The sequence below is a fragment of the Pistacia vera genome, unplaced genomic scaffold (assembly GCF_008641045.1).
Source record: "Pistacia vera cultivar Batoury unplaced genomic scaffold, PisVer_v2 Contig383, whole genome shotgun sequence".
Taxonomy (NCBI): domain Eukaryota; kingdom Viridiplantae; phylum Streptophyta; class Magnoliopsida; order Sapindales; family Anacardiaceae; genus Pistacia; species Pistacia vera.
In genome coordinates, this window is record NW_022196205.1 from 271,970 (window position 1) to 287,010 (window position 15,041).

General features: G+C 34.7%; 1 protein-coding gene across 1 annotated transcript; it reads right to left on the minus strand.

The window, feature by feature from the left end:
• Positions 1–8,417: 8,417 nt before the first annotated feature.
• On the minus strand, positions 8,418–12,946 carry LOC116140889. The gene is made up of 5 exons (XM_031426465.1): positions 12,487–12,946; positions 10,826–10,876; positions 10,573–10,635; positions 10,416–10,484; positions 8,418–9,275 (listed from the first exon to the last, which is right to left on the minus strand). Exons 1-5 carry the CDS (start codon positions 12,790–12,792, stop codon positions 8,997–8,999), a joined length of 768 nt encoding a protein of 255 aa, XP_031282325.1. The 5' UTR covers positions 12,793–12,946; the 3' UTR covers positions 8,418–8,996.
• Positions 12,947–15,041: the final 2,095 nt, after the last annotated feature.

A 15,041-nucleotide genomic window follows, 5' to 3' on the forward strand; every position in this document is an offset into this window, starting at 1 on the left:
GAGCTGTACGGGATAACATAACGAATGCACTGTGGATAGACAGTGGACCATGTCATAGGTGTAATGGAGTGATACGTGTAATATGATTGAAGGGTTGATAATTAGTATTTTGTTCATATATGTATTAATGTGATGTTTTTAAACAGTGGATTATACTTGAAATTAATAGGGTTTTGTTTTTTAATATATCGGGTAACAAATTACCAATAACATATAGTATTATTAAAATGTGAGGTGATAAGTTATATATATAATAATACATTATTTTAACAAAATACAATAAAATATTATATTAATAAATCATTTATAAACAAATATATTAATCAAATATTTAACACAAATATCAAGGTCAAAATACTCTACCAAACACATATTCTGAAAATCATATTCTCGTAATCATAACCCTATCCAACTATCCAATACTATCCTCAAAATCCTATCCAAAATACTAAACCAAATGCACCATAAATTATTTAACCCTTAAATTTATTAATTTAACTAAACACCTCTAATAATAAAATTTTATAAATTAACAAAACCACCCCCCACCTACATTTATCAGATTCTAGTCACCACCACCAGAAGGTGATCAGAATTTTCAGTAATGGCACACTACCGACTGGATATGGCCAATAATGCATCGAAAAAGGCAAGATCTAGCTAAATCTTTAGACCATTGACGACGGTCATATCTTAATTGGTCGTGATTAACCGTCAATGATCAGATCTAGCGACTGTAGATCTTGTCTTTTTCAGCCATATCTACGATGAATCTGGCTGTAAAAAGTCATATAGGCACACTACCGGTCAAATCCAACCAGTAGTACGCCATTATAGCATATTTTGATCATCTTTCAATGGTGGTAGTTGGAATCTGGCTAATGTGAGTGGATAGGGATGTTTTTATCTATTTATAAACTTTTTATTATAAGAGGTGTTTAGTTAAATTAACAAACTACTTTTATTTATTTTCAAATCATAATTTGTAATAACAACTCAACTAAACTTTTTTCAAAAATACTACTCAAAATAATAAAATAAACCCAGCCTTAAAATAGGAAGGCCTATTCTTAATTGCAATAGTGGGCGATTGCCTGTTTGTTTTGACGAAGCGCCTGTCGTCCCTTCCACCCACTTCAAAGATTGCAGGTTAAAAGTTTTTGATAAATTAAGCTGAAAGAGATATAATTAAAGAAGAATGAGAAAATTCATTTAACTTATTTTCAAAAAGGCACAAAAGTATTAACAGCGTGATTATTTTAGTAATTAACACAAGTTGCAATTTCATAGATAAGATGAATTCTATCCCAACAATCCATAAAATATCTGTCCACTTCTTCAATAAAATGTAAAAGAATTCCTTATGTTTAACTATCCCTTTTATCTGTAAAAAAATATGAGACCTCAACTATTTAGTTAAAAGACCCCTTTCATAGATACTGAGAAAGCATATTATATATCATTTTATATTGCATTGAACAAGGACCAAAACTGATATTCAATATCAATGTTTTTATACCCGGACCGGGCCATAACTCGATCAAGGGGTCGGTCCTTAGCTTGGGTAGTCAGACCGGTCACATCAACATGAAACCTTAGTATGAAACTTAATAGACATACCTTTGAGAAATTACGATCAGTCCTTACAGGTTTAAAATCTAGTAAACACAACCTAGTGATCTGGCCAGGAAACCCTAGTCGTTGCAATTGTAATCCACCCCATATTAGCCTAAATGCCAGATAAACCACTAACAGGCTACAATGAATACCCTAATCCATCATAAAACACCACCATCTACCACAACAAGAGCCACCACAAACTAAGGGAGTCGTCGCAAAGAGGAGACAAAGGTTGAATGGGCAGGTGAAGTGCAGCCGATAGAGGACAGGCGGAGGCTAAGAAAATTGCAGCTGGCGGCAGACGGGCAGATGACAGAGTTGCAGAGTAGAGCAGCCTGAGTAGGTCGATCGAAGGATGGAAGAAATGGTGAATGAAGATTGAAGAATTAGAATTGGAATAAGGATTTTAATTGTATGGTTTTTAGTAACCCAATTTAGCCATCGGTTCAACACTAGGTCAATGGCTAAAACCAAGTTTAGAGTGTCCTAGCTCAAAGAAGGGGTCAATTCCCAATTAGGCTGATCAAAGCAGTAGGTCCGATCCGGGTTTTAAAACCATGTTCAATATGTCACAATTTCAATAATAATTGAAACCTCAACTACTAGTTATCATCAATCGTGTTCTATAATATATTTAATTTGTGGTACCAATACTTTATTATGGACTTATGGTCTACTTTTTCTTTTCAGCTAGGATAAAAAAAAAAAAAAAAATCTCGAATTCTCACCCAAGGTTCTTGGTTGGTCTTTTAATTCATAACCACAATGATTAACTAATACAAGTTTCTCGTTTAGGTCATAAAGAGACAAGTTAATAGCTTTAAGGCCGATTATTGTAAATAAGGCCAGCTATGTTATGACATATTTGTGGTGGGTGAATTGTGGTTATCAATATGTAGCCTTTTCAAATTAAGCTACATGCATGAACATAGAGTAAACGACATGTTCCCACCCAAGGTTTGGCGAATCTACAAGTTCTCACCCTTGGTTTCATAAATTTTGGCTCCCACCCTTAAGTTAACATTGTTAGAGTCTGACATAGTATAGAATGTGTTATTATCAAACCACTCTTTAACTTTTACTTTTGATTGTGGCGCCTAAATATTAGGATCCTCCCTATAAGATGGAAGTTTGTCCATCGCACCCCTACAAGCTGGGCAAACCCCAGCCACCACAATCAGCAACATAGATCGGTCAAAGCCACGGTAGCAACGACGTGAAGGAGACTAGGAGCGGCACCCCTCACCCTCGCTTGACCGCTGCCCACCAAGGCAGCCAGATTGTGCAATTTTCGTGACTTTTCTAGTCACCCACTGTCGCTCCTAAGCCATTTTCGACCAATTCTGACATCATCAAGCTCCCCCGTCACCACCATCAGAACCCCACGCCACAATCACCAAAACCCCTCGCACTCCCACCCCGATGCACCTACAAATCGCCTGCTGACAACCCCTACAATCTCGCATGATTCTCCAAGTTTATAGCCCGATTCCAGCTAGTTTTAACACCAAAAATACCCCCTTTCACAACCATTCGAACCACCATCCTCTCCTCAACAAAACCCACACCTCCACTAGCCTCCCCCACTTGTCGTTTGTTGTCCACGAGCTGCCCAGTCACGTTTTTGTTGTAGGGGTGTGATCGTCATATTTCAAACTTGAGATGTGGAGGGTTCTTGTGAGAGAAATTTGAGATGTGGAGGGTTATTTTGAAATTTTTATTTATGTTTCCAATTTAAGGTAGTGGAAATGACCAATTTATCTTTTAACCATTACATTAAACCATTTTCCCTTAATTTAAAGGTGGGAATCTAAAATTTATGAAACCATGGGTGGGAACTTGCAGATTTGTCAAACCTTGGGTGGTAACATGTCGTTTACTCCATGAACGTGTATATATATATATATATATATATATATATATATCTGATGGGTTGGAACTTTTGCCCATGGATCCTGCTATAGCTGTTTTTCTTAACAGCAGTTTGAAATTTATGATCTGTGGTTGATGACATCATGACATGTCGTTTATTGGTTCATCCATATCATACACTCATTATTAAATGTTATATAGTATCTTGACTCTTATTCAATGTTAAAACAAGCACCGAACAAGAAACACAAATACAGCAGTGGAGAACATAGGGAATTTTACATGAATTTGTTGTTATAAATGAAGAAAACCAAGCATATAGTGTAATGGCAGTAGTCTAGTGAAGTTTAAGAATATTAAGATAACAACAGACAACCATCACCACCGTTGGTTCTCCGACTCTTGAAACCTTCTCCAAAATGAAATTTGTTTTCTTTTGACATACAATTCTTGGTAAATTCAGTGAAAAGAAAATAGATAAAATAAAACTAGTTCATTCTTCTGTTTCTACCAATAAAATTATCGGTCTGTAATTTTCAGAATCAGATAACGTCAAATGACAACTAAGCTTGGAATCTCATCACCAGGATACAAATAGGAAAGAACTGGCAAGCACATATATCAGTAAAGCAAATTCCAGAGCCAAAATGAATTTGAACCCTCATATTTCATCAACTAAAATGAGACAACTGGTAAACAACATAATTAAAAACTGATAATACAAAGAGGGTTTTACACCAAGTTACATTACACACCATAGAAGAGAAAAAAGAAACATCAAAACATATACAAAAAAGGCACCCAATAGAAACCATATAAAACTCTGCTCCAAAATCTCCATTGACGTTACCTTAGCTTTACACCAACTCACATATCCTAACGGGTGTTTTATTTATGTTACTTCAGCTTTCCATAAAGAAATCAAATTAAAGCTCTTGTTATTATGATAAAAGTTATGGGTCATTTTCAGAAAGATTAATTGAAGGTAACCGAAATTCTATATTAATATACTGTTTCTTGACTCCTATTCAATGATGCTAATAGTACTAGAATTGAGAATCACAAGCATGTCAACATTCATACATCAGCGACTAAACCAATAAGGTAAAGTTTGCTCTCAGAAACAATTGAAAATTAACATTGAACAAGAGACATAACAAATATAACACCGGACAACCTGGGAGAATGAAGAAAAACAAGAATATAATGTAATGGCACAAGTCTAGACAAGTTTAATAATCTATTAAATTCGTAATACACATTTTTGTCTTCCAGAAATCAAACTACAATTTATTCAAAAATTCTTCCCGAATCTAATAATCTAACCAAATTCTTTAAACATATTATTACACTTCAACAAAGTACACAAATATCTATACACCAGCCAATGATCCAATGATCCCCATCGCAATCCTTTCCCCAATCCATTGTCCAGTGGCATATGTAAGACAGGCAGCCCGATTCACCATTACCCAAACCACAACGGCCAGTAATGGAACGGGGAAATTTTCTTATACGGTGTAATAATCTTCCCAACTCCACCCATACCTACTTCAAGGCAGATAAATACTCTATCACTTATCAATCTGAAGCCTGCCGTTTTCTCACAGAACGTTGCATCCGCCAAGCTTTCTGGCACTCCATTAAACAGTACCCCCAAAGGACCTCCGACCTTTAAAGCCTCCACAATCTTCCGATCTACGGCTACGATTTTCCATACCTTGACGCTTGGCCTGCAATTCCTGAAAGAACAGCCTCCAGGACATGCATCTCCACTCAGATCTGAAACTTCAGTTTTTAGATCCACTTGCTTAAGCGTTTTCATTAGTAATTTGACTTCAATCATAACCCTAACTCATATCTTTCTTGAACTATCTTCAAGCTCAGATCTGAAAATATGAAGATGGGCGAGAAAGAGTAAGAAAGTGATGAGAGAGAAAGAAATGCTTAAAGCTTTACCTAAGAAAACTCTCTAGAATGTTTGATGGAAAGGGCTTATTATATTAGGTATAGGAGGACGGATCGGGTTAGGACGGGTCTGACCATACCCGGATTGTCAAACTTCAATGGGTTCTGTAGAAAGCAGACAAAAGAGTGTCTGTAATTTGGTATTATTTGAATTTTGAACCAAACATACATCAATTAGGTATTAATAAAATTTGTAACGTCCAAAATGAGTTGTTAGGTGAAAGGAGAAAAAGTGCCTGATTCTTAGCTGCTCCACTCATCTTTATACAAAGCCTGTGCTGTCAAGAATCCTATGCTTAATCAATCCCTTTTCAAATTTCAATAATTAAACAACTCAACTCAATGCTAAGATTAGAAAACAGTATGATTATACCCCAACATTACCATGTAAAGTAAGCAAAAATATCACTAAAGAAATCCTAAAACTTCAAATTTGTATTAATCAAGACCTATAAAAGCTAACTATCATAAAAGAATAAAGAAGGATCTAAGTTTGCATGATTTTTCGAGTTTGAATTTTAACCATCCTTAATAAGGGTAACTATTAAAACTCTTACTTAATTAATAGTTCTAAGATTTTGATAGATTAATTGAGATACGTACAAACCGATTAAGACACTCTAGTCACAGAGACACTTTATAACCCACNAAGTTACATTACACACCATAGAAGAGAAAAAAGAAACATCAAAATATATACAAAAAAGGCACCCAATAGAAACCATATAAAACTCTGCTCCAAAATCTCCATTGACGTTACTTCAGCTTTCCATAAAGAAATCAAATTAAAGCTCTTGTTATTATGATAAAAGTTATGGGTCATTTGTGATGGTGAAGGGCAAGCAGGGCCAATTAGAATTTCAGAAAGATTAATCGAAGGTAACCGAACTTCCGTAGTAATATATTGTTTCTTGACTCCAATTCAATGATGCTAATAGTACTAGAATTGAGAATCACAAGCATGTCAACATTCATACATCAGCGACCAAACCAATAAGGTCAAGTATGCTCTCAGAAACAATTGAGAATTAACATTGAACAAGAGACACAACAAATATAACACCGGACAACCTGGGAAATTTTACATGAATGAAGAAAAACAAGAACATAATGTAATGGCACAAGTCTAGACAAATTTAATAATCTATTAAATTCGTAATATACATTTTTGTCTTCAAGAAATCAAACTACAATTTATTCAAAAATTCTTCCCGAATCCAATAATCAAACCAAATTCCTTAAACATATTATTACACTTCAACAAAGTACACAAATATCTATACACCAGCCAATGATCCAATGATCCCCATCGCAATCCTTTCCCCAATCCATTGTCCAGTGGCATATGTAAGACAGGCAGCTCGATTCAGCATTACCCAAACCACAACGGCCCGTAATGGAACGGCGAAATTTTCATATATGGTGTAATAATCTTCCCAACTCCACCCATACCTTCTTCAAGGCAGATAATTACTCTATCACTTATCAATCTGAAGCCTGCCGTTTGCTCACAGGACGTTGCATCCGCCAAGCTTTCTGGCACTCCATTAAACAGTACGCCCAAAGGCCCTCCGACCTTTAAAGCCTCCACAATCTTCCGATCTACGGCTACGATTTTCCATACCTTGACGCTTGACCAGCAATTCCTGAAAAAACAGCCTCCAGGACATGCATCTCCACTCAGATCTGGAACTTCAGTTTTTAGATCCACTTGCTTAAGCGTTTTCATTAGTAATTTGACTTCAATCATAACCCTAACTCATATCGTTTCTTGAACTATCTTCAAGCTCAGATCTGAAAATATGAAGATGGGCGAGAAAGAGTAAGAAAGTGATGAGAGAGAGAAAGAAATGCTTAACGCTTTAACTAAGAAGAACTCTCTAGAATGTTAGAAGTTAGATGGAGTGGAAAGGGCATATTATATTAGGTATAGCAGCACGAATCGGGTTAGGACGGGTCTGACCATACCCGGATTGTTAAACTTCAATGGGTTCTGTAGAAAGCAGACAAAAGAGTGTATGTAATTTGGTATTATTTGAATTTTGAACCAAACATACATCAATTATGTATTAATAAAATTTGTAACTTCCAAAATGAGTAGTTAGGTGAAAGGAGAAAAAGTGCCCCATTCTTAGCTGCTCCACTCATCTTTATACAAAGCCTGTGCTGTCAAGAATCCTATGCTTAATCAATCCCTTTCAAATTTCAATAATTAAACAACTCGACTCAATGCTGAGATTAGAAAACAGTTGATTAAACCCCAACATTACCATGTAAAGAAAGCAAAAATATCACTAAAGAAATCCTAAAACTTCAAGTTTGTATTAATCAAGACCTATAAAAGCTAACTACCATAAAAGAACGAAAGAGAATCTAAGTTTGCATGATCACTCAGTTTAAGTTTTAATCACCCTTAATAGGGGTAACTATTAGAACTCTTACCAGATCGATAATTTCAAGATTTTCTTAAATTAATTAAGGTACGTGTAAACTGATTCAGACACTCTGATCATAGAGACACTTTATAACCCACAAGGCCACAATTAGAGTGAGTAACAGACAAATTATATATTCTCGAAACCCCAAAAAAAAAAAAAAAAAAAAAAAAAAGCGGATATATGATGTTGCAATTTGAATTGTTTGAATTTGCTTGGCTTTGGTTTGAGTTTAAGTGGCTATTTAGACAAGCTCTTGTAATGATAACGAATGTGGGCCATCTGTGATTTTGCTGGTCAATATGTTATGTACTGGTTCAACAATTTCTTTGTCAAATTACATTTCAGAAATGACCAGTTTGGCAGAAGGTTTGATTTGTTGAATTCTTGTATCCTATCAGACTCAGTCAGACACTAGATTTTCAAGAAAAAGCAACTGCCAAAAGCAGTTGAAATATAAAACCATTGTTGCTTTCAACTCAACAACATTACCAAACCTCATAAACATCCCTTCACAAACAATTCACACAAATTAATTACACTTTTGCCACTACATGTAAACCTCTCTTCATAGTTCGTACAAATGAAAATTCCATTCCTTTCATATCATATGATAAGTTTACACTTTGGCTTATATCAAAGAGAATTAGCAAAAGAAAAGACAAGAACAGAAGCAGCAAGGGCAAGCACAGCAAATTTAGATTCAGAAACATTAATTCAAGGTAGCAAAACATGTGATTATCGATATAATAATTACAGCTCTGTTAATATTTCCTACAAAAAGGGGTTAAAAAAAAAAAAAAAAGGAAAAGAGTGTTGGCCCCAAAGAATCTTGGACAGATGTAGAAACCTGAGAAGAAAGAATCTGATTGTATCTAAGTAATGATTTCTACACTACCCACAATACCTTCATGTATTTTGAAAAACAAACTTCCGCGATTAGGTTAAGCGGTGAAGGTAATCAGTTTGGTACTTACAATAACTCATCTTGTCGACATAGTTAGAACTGACCATTATGTATTATTAAAGCACAAGTGCCACAGACGATCTTACTTCTGCTTGATTAGTGAAAAAAGAATACCGATTTACATCTGATTCTTCTCAGCTTATTCCATATAAAATCCCGGAGCTTGAATCATCATCAAAAGGTAGATTTAAATCAGGTAGCACAAAGGAAGACACCTTACTTTCATCTTCCAGTGCGGCAAAAGAACCATTGGGATGAGATGGATTCAATTCGTTGCATGCACCATTTGCTGGCAACAGCATTTGTGAAGGTTCATGAGCTAATTTCACTTGATCGCACTGGTTCAAAATAGCTTCCTCAGATGCATGAGAAGCTCTAACTATTTCTGTTGCCTGATGGGATAGAATATCAAGCTGTAACAAGAAATGGAGAAACTGTTAGATTCAAATGCACATCAACCATCTAAACTAAGCCATATAATTCTGCAAGAATGCTTACGCAATCCAAAGGCATCAACCACATGGCAAACAGAATCATGTATTACTTTCCAGTAACTATCATTATACTAGTTAAACATGGAGTACTTTCGTGTCACTTGTTAAGCTATATTTTGATTTTGAACTTTGTTAAATGAAAAATAATTTATATATTTAGACACTGCAAGAAGACCTAACTCTTTATTACACACCCAGTTGACCCTGGAATCAAAGTACTAAACTGACTTTAAGATGTCCTGAGGACTCCCAACTCCAGAACTCCTGAAGGACCATATCTCTTAAAAAAAAAAAAAAAAAAATCACTCTTTTGCCCTTCACCATGAAATAGTGGATTAACTTTTAACACCAATCACAATGTTCTACTGGCTAAGGCCAAATATACGAGCCCTGTGATTCGAGATTAAAAACAAGTCCAGAAGTCATAGGCAAAACTGAGTTGGAGAACTTGGTGGAACAACAGTAGGAGTTTGAAGTTACTCCGTAATCAATTCTGCCCATGACAACAATATGCAGAGACATTCTGACGCCAATTAACAACCAAAAAAGATGTTATGAGATCATTATGCTTCTATTGTATGCAAATTAAATACATTTATAGCACCGAACTTTAGACTATTAAAAGAGAAACACAACATGCAAAAGATTCATTTATCATGAGAATTCCACATGCATATCAAAAAGAGGGTAAAAAACCAAAAAGACAGTTCAAAGCATTTGTTGACATATAAGATCCTACTAAGCTCTAGTAAACTTAATCCTTTAATCCCTATCATCAAATCCCATCATTAACTACAACCATATTATCACAAAATACTAAATACTACAAAGACTGTAATTGTTACTCTAAAACTGTTATAGAATTCAGTGAGTTGCAGTTAGTAGATACTGGATAAGGTCGCTTTCAAAAAATATTATGAAGAAACTTTGTCCAATAATAAAAATCTGAAATGGACCTTTGGTATTTGAATAAGGTTCTCAACTACTGTCCATATACAGGAAAGCAAACCACCATTATTAGCAAGTAAAACTGCAATAAAACACATAAATTCATCTAACCTTCATTCTCTTCAAGCTTTCATTTCTAGTTCTTTGCTTCTCAAGTGTGAGACGTAAGGTTGCCAATTGCTGTCAAATTAATGAATCAAAACATCAATATCCAGGATCTCGATTATCATTTCTATAAAAGGAATATGAATAAATAAGACGAACATACATTTTTCAAACTTCTCTCTTCCTTCAACAGCAAACTCTCCTCCTCTCTCAATTCAGCCAAGGTCTGCAAATAAACCAAATTTCAAATTCCTAAATATGGATCTAGCTGGCTAATTCACCAATCAGAAATAAATGACTCTGAAACCTAAGATTCATTTGTCTTTATTTATGTTAATAAAATAAGATCATAGACATAGCATTTATCATGAATATCTCATGAGCTCTTTAGACAACTCGGTAAAATATCAATTTACCTTTTTCTTTCTTGACCTCTTTGGAGTGGAGGTTTCACCGGTAGCAACAACCTATACGGAGCATTCAATAAACAGCATTTTGTCAGCAACTCATTAAATAAAGCCATAATACCATAAAACTAAACACCCAAAAATAAAATATATCCTTTTGGAGTGTCTCCAAAACATTAATGTTATCATATTCAATCAAATATTCGATTAACTACTAGATCATACACACAACACAACTGTAAGTCGTTTAGATCATCCAAAGTCATAAACTTTAGCTGACAGCTCACTGTGATACAGTGCATTTAAAGGGCAAGATTTTATCCAATAATTACACCAATTCAATTTTCAAGCCTAACCCATTAAATATTACCTTAAATCATCTAACTATACATTTTACTTTTCAACATGACATGACGTGGCACGGTAGGGCCACACACATGACTTTCCCACAACCAGTCCACGCGGTTGCAGACTAAACCAATAGAGCTTGGGTGGCAACGTCAAACCCAATAAAGTGTCACGTGATTTCTATATGCCGCTTTCGTCTGTATTCACATTTGAAACTTTCAAAGGTAGAGAGTTAGCACTTTAAAAGCCCAAACTCTAGATTTAACATGAACCCCATAAAAATATCCCTTTTCTTAAGAGATAACGTTACCATCTCTTTAAATTTTTCACCCAAAAAGCAATTATTTTTTATCCTTAAAATCAATAGTCACCCAGAACGCCACTGGGATGGTATTATAGTATTACCATTTTTATTTGACCAAAGTTACGGTGAAAGAAATATGCAGACACGTGGCCAAAAATCACTGCGCACGCAGGAAATGGAAACTACGGCTGACTTTACTGGATATATATTCTTTTTGTGAAAACAAACAAAACATATAAAGTGTTTTTGCACAACCACTAACAACATTACACCAAACTATGCGCACACACCTAATTTGCTATGAAAACACGCCACCGATAAAACAGGTTTATGGAACATCCAATTGACGGAAATGGCCTCGGAAAGTTCATCACCTTTGGCTCTTGGTCGGGGTAGTTTTGCCATTTTGAAGAGATTTCTCTGACTAATGAAGTATTGACCCCGACAATGGCTTAGATTCTGGGACAGTTAGAAGTTTTCTAATGACAAAAACGTCCTCAAGAAAGGGCGTTATGGTCTTTCCGAATATGGGAAATGACACGATGGCATAGAATAATGAAAGTGGCAAGGAAAATTACGTGACCCTATGCGTTGAATGAAAGTCACCAAATTTCTCTACAAAATAAATAATAAAAATTCAAAAAATCATCAAAATCAGTATAAAAAAATGGAATTTTAAAAAGAAACTTCCAAAACGGCGAGTCGTTTAACCGGAGAGTAAGCCGATCTGGCGGATAAAACGATGGAAATACCACTAGAGATTCACGAGTTCAACCCATGCACGAAGGGTAAAACCGTCTCATTAGAAAAGAGTAAAAAAATATACTCCAGAAAGAAATGAAAATCTGACAGATGCGAAGAAACTCAAACTCATCCGTCCGACGAGGTAATTATCATATATTCAAGGGGCATTTTCGTCTAAGATCAAGCCACCAAAAACTGACACCTAACTGAAACAGAGTCACCGAGTCAAACCCACCGGTAACTCACAAAAACGAAACCAGAAACTAAACCGCACCTTAGATCTCGTATTGTCAATAGGCTTAGACGGTTTGCTGGACTCCTCGAAGGCGTCAGCAGCGCCACCGCTGACAGAGGTGGCGCCACTCCAAGAAAGCGGCGTGGTAGGGCTGGCACGCGTGGCATCAGCCTTTTTTCTCGGGAGCTGCTTGGAGCGACGCTGACGCACGCTCCACTCGAGCTGAAGCGGCGGCGCGGACTTCCTAGCCGTCGGCGGTGGTTCGGCTTGATGGAGACGAAGTAGCATCTCGACGACGAGGGAGTCGTCGGACATGGCGACGTTTACCCACTCTTCTTCAGTCATGGTGTGTTGTGTTTGTGTTGGTGTTGTTGGTGTGTTGTTGTAGGCTGTGGTGTTTCTTTGTAAAGAAGAAAGTGAAAAGAGAAACGAGAGAAAGGGAGAGAGAAAATCTTTGTGTGAAGAAATAAATGGAGAGGTCTTATATGTGATGAGTGTTGGGGTGTGTGTTAGAGAGAGAAGAGATGCTTTGTTGACAAGCTTTTTTTTTTTTTTTTTTTTAGTGGTTATTATTGTATTATTGGTCATAATTAATACTCCCATCTTTTAACTTTAGATTAGGGTATTTTTCAAATAAATATATTATTTTACCAATTTCTTTATTATAACTCTTATTTGGTAACACATGTAATGGATATTATTATAAGATTTGAAATAAGTAGAAATTTTTTATATTAAATTTTGAATACAATTAACATGATTTATTTTAAAGGTATTAATCATGAACTATATAATCACATAATTTACATTTATATTATTAATTCAAGTATAATTATATTTATTATTATTGGGCGACTTCCTTTAATATGACATTTTATAGGATATAATTACAATACCAAATTAATTTCAATTTATTAAATATAATAGTTGTAAAAATTAATATAATAAAACTCTAGAAAATTCTCCACGTAAATGTATGGACTTATTTTATTACTAACTTGATAAGTGGTTGTACTTGTAGAAAAGACTTTCCCTGAAGTGCAATGATTAAGTAACGTTACCGCGGGTGTATTTTTGACGATTCTAGGTAAGGGAGGGGTTATGTGCTGGGTATAGGTTTTTAAAGAACACGTCGACCAACAGTGAGTTTATGTTTTGGATTAGTTGAGTTGAAGAGGAGGCGCGTGGAGTGAAGGTGGTGGGGGTGGGGAGAGTAATAAGTGAATTCAGAAAAGAGAAGAGAAAGTGATGGATGGTGGAGTGTCAGTTATTGTTATGTGGCACGTGTTCTGTGAGGGGAAGGCAGCTACTTTACGTATTGTAAATCTTGCCTTAACTATCATCTTAATTCTTTTTACTGAAAAAATAATATAGACTTATGGGAAGATTTGAAGGTATTAGATATATGCAAATTTTGGAAGGTATTTTTAGATTCTGTATACAAGATTCTCCCACCATTGGCTTCACTGGTTCTTTTTTTTTTTTTTCTTTCTTAATTTGGTTCACATTAAATTTCCAAAAATACATATTATTAATAATGACATTCTATGATTTATTCAATTATGAAGATATAACGGGAAGTAATTTTTAGTTATATATATGTAATTTTAGTTAATTTATTATTAAAATGTGCATAAACATTAGTATGTAATTCTGTTTAAAAGTTAAAAGAGATAAAAAATTTCGATAAAGTATTTAATTTTTCTCTTTTTGCTTTTTATCTTCTTGTTAATCTCTCATAAAACAAAAACTTTGTTTCAAATCCAGTCTTTTATCACAAATTTGCAAAAAAAATATATATATATATATATATTTAAATTAAACTTGTTGGTATCAAAGTTCCATATCAATTAGGAGACGAAAGTCTTGGTCGTTATTATAGCATAAGAACACCCTCACCACCTAGAGGTACATTTTCAGGATAAAATAATGTGAGCCCTAAGGTCCAAAGTGGATAATACCTCTAAGAATTCACCTATCATGTGTTTGAATCCAGCATATAGCAAAAGTTGGTGCTAGAAGAGTGGCTGCTTATATAGCACAAAAACATACTCATGATCTAGAGACTAGAGGTCCATTTTCTGGACAAAACCTTACGAACCCAAAACTGATAATACCACTATGAACTCATCTATCATGTCTCTGGATCCGGCATGTATAAACAAAACTCTTTAAGATAAACGATAATTTCAAAAAGTTTTATCAATTATATAAATGATAAATTTCATATTTCGTATTATTTTTAAGTTTTATAATATTAATATTTTTTTATATTTTTCATTCATTTTCAATATTATCAAAGTAAGATTCATAGTGAAGAAATTCATAAAAATCACACCCTTAATTTTGAGACAAGGCAAGTTGCAATTGTAAATCATGTGAAATAATTATCAGGTGTGCATAACAATTCCCGAGTTAAAGGTTTTATTATCTTCTTAAAAAATAATAATAATATTTTTATGAAATATATTGATTAGGTGACCAAGAGAAAGAGATTGATAGGAATAGTTTCTTTATTAAAGTAAAATATAATAGTAATTAAATACAGCATCATGTTTACAACATTAAAAGTAAAAAATGTAATGATAAATGGA

What these genes read in the sequence shown, in the direction of transcription:
- LOC116140889 (XM_031426465.1), bottom strand. Translation starts at nt 12,792, where the DNA reads ATGACTGAAGAAGAGTGGGTAAACGTCGCCATGTCCGACGACTCCCTC. An exon ending in TTGACAATACGAGATCTAAG is followed by an intron (nt 10,877 to 12,486) that starts GTGCGGTTTAGT and finishes TGCTCCGTATAG; the next exon opens with GTTGTTGCTACCGGTGAAAC. An exon ending in AAAGCTTGAAGAGAATGAAG is followed by an intron (nt 9,276 to 10,415) that starts GTTAGATGAATT and finishes TTCTTGTTACAG; the next exon opens with CTTGATATTCTATCCCATCA.